The sequence below is a fragment of the Arvicola amphibius genome, chromosome 2 (assembly GCF_903992535.2).
Source record: "Arvicola amphibius chromosome 2, mArvAmp1.2, whole genome shotgun sequence".
NCBI lineage: Eukaryota > Metazoa > Chordata > Mammalia > Rodentia > Cricetidae > Arvicola > Arvicola amphibius.
In genome coordinates, this window is record NC_052048.2 from 106,128,991 (window position 1) to 106,140,107 (window position 11,117).

General features: G+C 38.2%; 1 protein-coding gene across 1 annotated transcript in view; it reads left to right on the forward strand.

The window, feature by feature from the left end:
• LOC119807278 (zinc finger protein 883-like) overlaps positions 1 to 9,277 on the forward strand; it is a 34,422-nt gene extending 25,145 nt beyond the window's left edge. The window contains exons 2-4 of the mRNA XM_042054541.1: positions 6,690 to 6,816; positions 7,031 to 7,088; positions 8,029 to 9,277. Coding sequence (XP_041910475.1) covers positions 6,690 to 6,816; positions 7,031 to 7,088; positions 8,029 to 9,277 — 1,434 coding nt within the window. The remainder of the gene's footprint in view (positions 1 to 6,689; positions 6,817 to 7,030; positions 7,089 to 8,028) is intronic.
• The last annotated feature ends 1,840 nt before the right edge of the window (positions 9,278 to 11,117 follow it).

Genomic DNA, 11,117 nt, shown 5'->3' on the forward strand with positions numbered 1-11,117 from the left:
AAAATGTTTTTCTTGAATTCAGTTTGCCAGTATTTTATTGAGTATTTTTGCATCGATGTTCATGAGTGAGGTAGGTCTGTAATTCTCTTTCTTGGCTGAGTCTTTGTGTGGTTTCAATATCAGGGTAACTATAGCCTCACAAAAAAAGGAGTTTGGCATTATTCCTTCTGTTTCTATTATGTGGAATACTTTGAGGAGTGTAGGTATTATCTCTTCTTGGATATTCTAATAGAATTCTGCACTAAAATCATCTGATACTGGGCAATATTTGGTTGGGAGGCTTTTGATGACAGCTTCTATTTCCTTACAGTTTATAGGTCTGTTAAAATTGTTCACCTGGTCTTGGTTTAATTTTGGTATATGATATCTATCCGGAAAAGTGTCCATTTCTTTTTTGTTTTACAATTTTATGGAATATAGGTTTTTGTAGTATGACCTAATGATTCTCTGGATTTCTTCAGTGCATTGTTATGTCCCCCTTTTCATTTCTGATTTTGTTAATTTGGATGTTCTCTCTCTGCTTTTTGATTAGTTGATAAGGGTTTTTCTCTTGATGATTTTCTCAAACAACCAGCTGTGTTTCATTGATTCTTTGTATTGTTTTATTTGTTCCTCTTTTGTTGATTTCAGCCCTCAATTTGATTATTTCCTGTCTTCTACTCCTCCTGGGTGAGTCTGCTTCTTTTTGTTCTAGAGCTTTCAGGTGTGCTGTTAAGTCACTAATGTGAGCTTTCTCCATTTTCTTTATGTGGGCACTTGGTGCTATGAAATTTCCTCTATGCATTGCTTTCATAATGTCCTATAAGTTTGGGTACATTGTGCCTTCATTTTTGTGGAATTCTATGAAGTCTTTCATTTCTTTCTTTATTTCTCCCTTGACCCAGGAGTGGTTCAATAATTCACTGTTCAATTTCCATGAGTTCATAGACTTTCTGAGAATAGTGTTGTTGTTAAATTCTAACTTTAAACCACAGTCATCTAATAAGATACAGGGGATTACTCCTATTTTTTGTATCTGTGGAGGCTTGCTTTGTTACTGTGTATGTGGTCAATTTTAGAGAAGGTTTCATGAGGTGCTGAGAAGGTATATTCTTTTGAGTTTGGGTGGAATGTTCAGTAGATGTCTCTTAAGTCTGAGTCATGACATCTCTTAGTTCTTATTTCTCTGTTAAGTTTCTGTCTGTTGACCTATCCATTGGTGAAAGTGGAGTGTTTAAGTCTCCTACTATTAGTGAGTGGGGTATGACGTGCAATTTAAGCCTTACTAATGTTTCTTTTACATATTTGGGTGCACTTGTATTACGGGCATAAATGTTCAAGATTGAGACTTCATCTTGGTGGATTCTTTCTGTTATGAGTATAAAGTGTCCTTCTTTATCTTTTTTTATTTATTTTAATTTGAAGTCTATTTTGTTAGATAATAGGATAACTACACCTGCCTTGTGGGTGCATTTGAATAGAAAATCTTTTCCCAACCCTTTATTCTGAGTTAATGTCTATCTTTGAGGTTGAGGTGTGTTTCTTGTATACAGCAGAAACATGGGTCCTGTTTTCATATCCATTCTCTTAGCCAGTAACTTTTTATAGATGAATTGAGTTCATTGATCTTAAGAGATATTAATGACCAGTGGTTGTTAATTCCTGTTATTTTTCGGTGGTAGTGTGTGTGTGTGTTTCCCTTCTTTGGGATTTGCTGGTAGGAGATTATCTGTTGCCTGTGTTTTTGTGGGTGCATCCTTGGGTTGGGGTTTTCCATCTAATACTGTAGGGCTGGGTTGTGGATATGTATTATTTAAATCTGGTTTTGTCATGGAACATCTTCTTTTCTCCATCAATTGTGATTGAAAGCTTTTCTGGGTATAGTAGTATGGGCTTGCATTCATGTCTTTTAGTGTCTGCAGCACATCTGTCCAGGACCTTCTGGCTTTCATGGTTTCCATTGAGAAGTCAGGTGTAATTCTGATAGGTCTACCTTTATATGTTTCTTGACCACTTTCCTTTACAGCTCTTAAAATTCTTTCTTTATTCTGTATGTTTTGTGTTTTGATTATTATATGGCAAAGGAACATTTATTTTGATCCAGTCTATTTGAAGTTTTATAAGCTTCTTGTACCTTCATAGGGATATCATTCTTTAGGTTGGGAAAGTTTACTTCTATGATTTTATTGAATATATTTTCTCTGCCTTTGAGCTGGAGTTCTTCTATTCCTATTATTCTTAGATTTGGTCTTTTCAGTGTCCCAGATTTCCTGGATGATTCGTGTTAAGAATTTGTTGGATTTTGTTTTCTTGATCAATGAATCAATTTCCTTTATAGTATCTTCAACATCTGAGATTCTCTCTTTCATCTCTTATATTCTTTTAGTTATGCTTGCCTCTGTAGTTCCCTCATTTACCCAGATTTTCCATGTCCAGAATTCCCTTAGTCTGTGTTTTCTTTATTGCCCCTATTTCAGTTTTCAAGTCTTGAACTGTTCGCTTCACCTGTTTGTTTTTCTTGGTTTTCTTTGAGGGATTCGTTAATTTCTTCCAATTTTTTGTTTGTCTTTTCCTCCATTCCTTTAAGGGAGTTCTTCATTTCCTCTTTAAAGGTTTTCATTATCTTCATAATGTTATGTTTAAGATCATTTTTCTGCTTCTTTTGGTCAGAATAATCAAGTCTTCCTGTTATATGATCACTGGGTTCTGGTGTTACCATATTGCTTTTTAGTTTGTTGGATGAATTCTCACATTGGTGCCTACCCATTTCTTCCTTTAGTTGATGCCAGCAGTGTCTTTGCGTCTTGGTCCAAGACTTCCAGTGGCTGTCTGAGTCTTTGGAAACTTGTTTTTAGTCTGCTCTATACTGTCAGTGTCTGTGTCTCAGGGAGCCACTGACATCTCTTAGCCTGTTCTCCTGGTTTGCTCTCTTGATCCTCTTTACTTAGTTGCAGCTTGTTTTTCAGTGTTTCTCCAAGGCTGCAAGGACATGGGGGTTGGAGGCTTTGGGGGTGGAGTGGGACTTTTAGCTTTCAGGGTGTTGGAGCAGCCTACTTGCAAGAAACTCACCTGCTGTCTGGCTTTAGAAGCCAAAGCAGCTGGGGGAGGGGCCAGGGATTTTGCTCCACTATGGAGGGAGGGCTTGCAGCATAGGGTGTCTTGCCGGGTGGCTGATCACTCACCTTTTGGTCTTCTCTGTGTAGTTGCAGGCTGTGTTTCAGAGTTCCACTGAGGTTGCTGGAGTATACGCAACTTTGGGGTGGGATGGAACTTGCAGCTTGCAGGGTCTGATGGATGAGATGAGGGTATTGAGGCAGCCTGCCTGCAGGAATCTCTCTTTCTGGCTGGTTAGAGAAGCTGAGGCCTGTGGGGGAGGGGCCGGGGTTTTGCCCCTGTATGGAGGGCTTAGAGAGTGGGGTGTCCTGGCTGGTGGTTGGTCACTCACCTCTTGGTTCTCTCTGTATTATAGCAGACTGTGTTTCAGCAGTTTACTGAGGTTGTAGGAAGATTCAGACAAATGTTTTAATAGAACACTCAACTGTATTTAATTTTTTATACATTTATGAGGTGTGTGTGCCCATCTCTGGATGTCAGAGGACAACTTACAGGAGTCAGGTGTTTTACTTGCACTAACTGAATTCGGGTTTGGGACAAATACCCTTAGACACTGAGCCATTTTTCTGGCTCCCTTAAAATAGTTTTATGCAATTAATACTTCATAACAATCCCAAACTTAAATGGTTACCACCATAGCATGTTACACTTATTTTTTAATGTCTATCTCTGTATGCACATATGAATACAACCATGCATGCATGCCGTGTGAGAAATTCAAAATACAACTCTCAGGAATGAGCTGTATCCTTCCACTATGTGGGTTCAAGGGATTAACCTCATTTCCTCATTCATAGTAACAAATGCTGTTACCCAATAAACCACTTCCCTGACCCAAAGTAAAGATCCTTCAGGAATTACAGAAATTTTGAAAATTAAACACTCAATGTATCAAATAGAAGGTCAGTCAATAATGTCATGCATAGGCTACACCATGGGAAATATGTATTTCAAATCCTGTAAAACAAGGTTGGTATCCAGAAAAATAAAGGAAATGAAAATGAAAAATTGAAACTATGCCTTTTAAGACATCTGTTATGTGCAACCAAACTTACAAGGTTTGTGATCAAAGATGATGTGAAGGAACTTACTCAAAGGATTTTTTAAAATGTATATAGTGATACAAAAATCAAACTAAGGTCCCCAAGAATACTGAAAAGTACAAGTGCAATGTACCAAATAATTAATAAAGGAAAATACATCTCACCAGGAAAGCTCTAGGCAGGTGCATCAGAGAATGATACCTGCCAGTCTTAGAAAGGAAACAGCGGCCGGCCACAAGGCAGCCCTAACATGCGTTATCATCTCCTGGGGGTTGGCCTCAAATCCAATCAGAAAATGGTTGGTTACCTCCCTAACTTTTAACTTGCTGACTTTTGTCCCCCAGTAGCCTGCTTAAGGCCCTTCCTCATGTAGAAAGTCAGCAGCAATGAGGAAGCTTCACGCTCAGTTACAGCTTGATTTGTCTATTTCTTGGTTGCTGGCTTTTGTCTGAACTCCACTGTTTCTTCTCCCACCCACACACACATCCGGTGACAGAGTAGCAGTATTGTATAGTCAGCCTAGCCAAACATCCGTCCATGGTTTGTTAAATTCTAGTCTGTGTGTTTACCACATACCTATCTGTGCGAATATGACTATGCATGTGTACATATATTCAATCTGGGTTGAATTGTGCAGCCATAAAGAAGTGACATAGATTATACTAAAATAGATTGAACTCAAGATTGTACTATAAACATACTAAACTAGAAACAGAAAGCATTTATGGGGTATGTTTTATTCCACGTGTGAAATCTGGAAGAGAATAAAAGACTTCAAAATAGCAGGCAAAAAGCAAAAGGTAACAATTAGGGTAGAAGGTGGAACTAAATAGAGAGTGAATGTGATAAAAAAAAAAACAATTTTTAGACAAAATGTAGCTATGAGACAAGGATGTCGTGAAGCTGGTTATGTGCAGAGTGGATTTCGTTGTTCTTTCTGCTTGTGTCAGCCTCGTTATTTGTAATTACCCAGAAACTACTTCATGTGCCACACAGCTCTATTTTCATCTTCCCTATTTCGTATGAAACTTGATTGTTGTCCATGGAATAGAGGAGATTATAGCGCATGCTTCCAAGTCGATTCCAAGTTGTTAGCCATGTTATACAGCAGATGGGTTCATTGCTGATCAAGATCTCCACTCCTGTCAATGAGTTTTCTGCTTGTATCTCATGTTGCTGAAGTCTGCTGTCATTTCCTCTGTCCTGCTCATCTTGTCTTCATGGTGGAGTTCCCTGAGTAGCGTATTTCCAAAGTCTATCATACTCTTTTTCAATTTCTTGTTCTTGCTATCCAGTCCAGGCAGGCTTTGAATTCAAGGTCCGTTTATCTCCTCCTGAGTCTGGTAATATTCATATGTGACTTCACGTCTGGATCAAACTATCATTTTCTTATTCCTAATATATTTATGGTACCAAACATTTACTATTGCATACAGATTTTGAGAAGCAATCCTTGTTAACAATCTAAAAGTTTTGTGAGGTTTACAGAATTTGATGCAGCCATGACAGCCTATGTTTTGTGACATTGATCTCTTTCTAAGAACAGTGCCATTGTTCCTGTGGTGTCACTATCACTGCATTATTAGAAATAGTATGTAGTGCTTATATTGCAGCATAGAGAATTACCCTTTGTTGTATTTAGTATTAAGTCAAGGTTGGATGATGAGAAACTACTTGTTTTGAATTAATACTCCTTTATAAGAAACTTTTATAAAAAGCAGTCTTCCTAACGATGTTACTCATAATGAGCCCATCATAAAAAGATGTGCTCAGTGATCTAGGTAGCAAAATTTGTCAGGCCATGTTTCCTATTATCTATGAAATCAATGATAAGAGATTTTTCATGTAAATTTTCTTTCAGGTTTTGATATTATAAAAACCATGCTTCACTCTTTAAGAAGTATGCTGAGAATGACAGTGATAATAGTTTGTGAAATACTGTTTTATGTTGTCATAAACTACCGCATAGCAGTGAGTGCCTCTTTTTAAAAAAATATTATTATGAATACAGTTTTCTACCTGCATGTATGCCTACATGCCAGAAGAGGGCACCAGATCTTATTACAGATGGTTCTGAGCTACCATGTGGTTGCTGTGAATTGACCTCTGGAAGAGCAGGCAATGCTCTTAACCTCTGAGCCATATCTCAAGCACCTCTCTATAGTTAAGCTGTTTACACTCATTTATGCGAAATCCCTAGTCTCTAGAGGTAGATGAAGTTTGCTAACAGACACTTATAACTGTGCATGCCCAGCAGAGCTGGTGTTCACTATGGGTTTTCAGTAGGAACTTGTGGTGTAAGGTACAAAGAATAGTTGAAACCAGCAGCAGAGCAAAGCACTCAATCCATATTTCCTGTATTAGATAGGCATATACAACTCTTAGAATTGTGTGAGAAGATGAAAGGATAATGAGTAAGTTTGTGCTAGCCATGATATAAGATGAATGTATTAAGAATGCATGGAGGGAACTTATCAGGTGACTGATGTATCTCCAGTGTTTTTAATCTTTCTTCTAATAACTGCATTTTAATAATGCTGTGAATTATTTTAGGAGCCAGTGAGCTTTGACGATGTGGCTGTGAAGTTCACCCTAGGAGAGTGGGTTCTGTTGGATTCTTATCAACGGAAGCTCTACAGAGATGTGATGATGGAAACATGTGTGAACCTGCTCTCCATAGGTAACAACAACAACACAGTGTCATTTTTTTTCTCATTCATTTGGGGAAAAACTTCTTCTTAGTCATCTGTGTAATTATATGGCTTGAAATATTGAAAGGGAATGTGGTGGTAAATGTAGCATGCCTGGTCACGTTATACTAGAGAAAAAGCTGAAAAGTAATATCTTGTGTATAAGGTTGAATAACATAATGATTTCTTGATTTTAATTTCTGCGGAAAACAGAGAAAGAAAATATTGATGTGGACTGCCAAGAACTCCAGAGAAACCTGAGGTAATTCACACTTAAAGCAAAGGGAGTTTGCATCAGATATTTGAGAGGGAGAGCCAATCTGAGAAATAAGGAAACCATCCCAGTAGATCAAAATGCAAGCCAGGTGGTGGTGGTGCACGCCTTTAATCCCAGCATTTGGGAGGCAGAGGCAGGTGGATCTCTGTGAGTTCGAGGCCAGCCTGGTCTATAAGAGCTAGTGCCAGGACAGCTAGGACTGTCACACAGAGAAACCCTGTCTTGTAAAACAAGCAAAACATGTATATTGACTTAATCTCAAATTTTCTGTAAAACTTCACTGAGTTTGAGAACTCATAAATCGATAATCCTAAATCTAATGTACTCGCATGGAATTTTTGGATTGCACCTGTTACTGCACTGTTTTGAGAGAGCAGTAACAAAATGCAGTGCACCCTTTAGCTGAAACATTTACCGGCGGGCCCTTATATAAAACTGCCTGTTGTCTACAAATTTATTTGATGTATTTTTAGCAGGTTATCTTTGGGCCTTATAAGGTTTATGTGGGAAGTTTGGGGTTTATATTGAGACCCATCTTCAATGAATTGACTGAAGGATATTCAGCTATTTAAAATTTGAGAATGTCTGACTCATATTATAGCGCATAAGGAATAAGCTTTGTTAACTGTATCGTAGACAGTGTTTATCAAACTATTACTACAGAACATTTTATGGCTGTATACTTTCCTCAGCCCTTGCTGAATGTTCAGTACTTTGTGTTTATTAATTCTAATGGAAACAAACTCAGCACATTTTTTTTCCTCCTGAGGACAGGGTCTTTCTCTGTGGTCTAGTTTGCCCTCAATTTGTTCACTTCCTGCCACTGCCTCCTGAATACCGCACAGGCAGAGACGGCAAAATCCATTATCTACTGCTTATTTAGTAATAAAATAGCAATAATCTCTCCCCATTTTTGTTTTTTCAGAATCCAGGTCATTGAGCGATTCTGTGACTATGAACACGGTAGTGAGTGTGCAAAGACCCACCACCAGATGCCTCAGAATGTTGTTAATGCACGCGGTCATCCTGAAATCACAGTTTATGAAAGCAGCATCTATACAAAGGACATTAATGATCACCCATCTTCCTATATGATCATTCACAGTCAAACTGAAGAGAAACCATACGTGTGTCAGGAACATGTGGAGAAGGCTATTAAACAGGAGTCGTGTCAGAAAGATTTTATTTATTCTGAGTCCTTTCAAACACTTGAGAGTGCTCCTGCTAGAGAGAACATCTGTGAAAGTAAACAATCTCATGAGTCTTATAGTACTCCCAGTTCTCATCAAGATTGTGGGAGAACTTGCACTGGAGATGAGCTACGTGAATGTAAGCAATTTGAGAAGACCTTGAAGGAAAAAAGTTGTGTTCAAACATTGGAAAGGACCCATACTGGAGAAAAACCATTGGCGTGTAAGAAATGTGGTGAAACCTTCATTCATTCCAGTCAATTAACCAGACATCAGAGAATTCACTCAAGAGAGAAAACTTACTCTTGTAGACATTGTGGTGAAACTTTCATGTATTCCCTGGCCCGTCAAAATCATGAAAAAACTCACAAAAAAGAGCATAGTTACATATGTAAACACTGTGGGAAAGCATGTATTCATTCTTACCATCTTCTCCAGCATGAAAGACGCCACACTCGAGAGAAACGTTATGCATGTAATCAATGTGGCAAAGCATTCAGACGGTCCTCAAACCTTCACAAACATGAAAGAATTCACAGCAGAGAGAAACTCTATGCATGTAAGCAATGTGGAAAAGCCTTCTTTAGTGCGGGCAACTGTTACAACCATGAAAGAATTCACACTGGAGAGAAAACCTATGTTTGCCAAGAGTGTGGGAAAGCATTTATGTTTTCCTCATATCTTCGAAAACATGAAAAAATTCACACTGGAGAGAAACCCTATACATGTAAATATTGTGGAAAAACCTTCGCCCATTCCAGTGCTTATTACAGGCATGAGAAAACGCACACTAAAGAGAAGCCATATGTATGCGTGGAGTGTGGGCAAGCATTCCCTTTTTCCAAATCCCTCCAAATACATGAAAGAACTCACACTACTAGAGAGAAATTCTACAAGTGTAATCCGTGTGGGAAAGAATTTGTGTATTTCTCATACCTTCGAAGACATGAAAAATCTCACAGTGAAAAGAAACCCAGCGGGTAGAGCTTATACTTGTGTAAAGCATGTGTAACTGTAATCAACCTGCTTTTTAAAATATCTATCCTTTACTTATTTGTTTGTTTATTTGCATGAAGTTTTGAACAAGAATACACCAATGCTCTGGTGTAAAGTTTATTGATTTGTTTATTTACTAATTTATTTATTTATTTACATGAAGTGTTGGACAAGAATTCACCAATGCTCTGGTGTCAATTTTATTTATTTGTTTATTTACTTATTTATTTATTTGCATGAAGTGTTGGACAAGAATACACCAATGCTCTGGTGTAAATTTTATTTATTTGTTTACTTACTTATTTATTTATTTGCATGAAGTGTTGGACAAGAATTCACCATTGCTCTAGTGTAAATCTGGAGCTCAGCAGACAACTTGCTGGAATTAGTTCCCTTTCCATTATGTGAATCCCAGGGATGGAGCTCCTCAAGATTGGCAACAAGTTCCTGTCCCTTCTAAGCCACCCCACCAGCCTCTGTCTTGCTTTTCTTGTAAGAGAGGTTTCTTATGTAAGTTTTACATTTTGTACTTTTCTGTGTATACTTTCTCCAAAAACAAATGGAGAGACTGTGTTGATGGAGGTTTCTGTCCCGCCCTGTCCTGCAGCCGTTAGGTCCAAGAGAATCACACAGAGGTCTTCATTAATTACAAACTGATTGGCCTATTAGCTCAGGCTTCTTATTAACTCTTATAACTTATATTAGCTAATAATTCTTGTCTGTTAGCCACGTGGCTTGGTACCTTTTTCGGCGAGGCAGTCACATCTTGCTTGTTCTGTGTCTGGTTTCCTCTGTGTCTGGGCGAGGACTGCAGACTGAACCTTTCACTTCCCCAAATTCTCCTGTTCTCTCCCCGCCTATACTTCCTGCCTGGTTTCCCTGCCTATACTTCCGGCCTGGCTACTGGCCAATCAGCATTTATTTAAAACACAAGTGACAGGGTACAGGCCATTGTCCCACAGCAAGACTGGTCTTGGATAGCTCAGTGGTTGGGTACTTCCTGTGCTGGTAGATGACCTGGGTATAATTTACTACAACCACATGTGGATCACAGTCATCCAACTCCAGCTGCAGTTAAGCCAGTGCCTTCTGAATGTTGCACACAATACATACAGGAAAAAATATACACATAGACCTTTAAATAAAAACACGAAAATATACTGGTGATAATATAAAATCAACATAAGTATAATTTTCCCCATATGTGCACGTGAACACAGGATGAACACCTACTCTTGCATCAGACATCATAATGTGTGCCTTTTATTCCAACACTCGGGATGGGGGATAGAATATAGAAAATTGCAACACTGAATACAGAGGGCATGGATACAATTCATGAAACTTAAGAAAACCAGTTCCAAACAGATTCAATTGTCATAGGAGAGACCCATGTGTGGTGGCATACATTTTTAATCCCACTAATTGGGAGGCAGAGGCAGGCAGATCTCTCTGGAGTCCAGGTCAGCTAGGGATACTCAGACCCCAACTCAAAAAAAAAAAAAAAAAAAAAAAGAAAGAGAAAGTGGAGCTCTTTAACATAGCTATTTCAAGGTCAGCTTGAGCTACATGCATCTCAGAAAAAGAAAGAACGTTGTGATTTTCTTATGCAATTGAATCTTATAAAAGTGAGAAATGTGAATATCTTGAGCAAATTAGTTTATGTAAATAAATATTCCTAAATAAAACCTAAAAGAAATTAAGTAAAAGTTATGCGCGTTTACAACATCTGCCTACTCCTACTCAAGACTTTTGGACTTTACTTTCTTTTTCATTGGAAGTATAAGTTAGTGAATAATTTTGGTATGATTGCACATGCCTGTCGCCC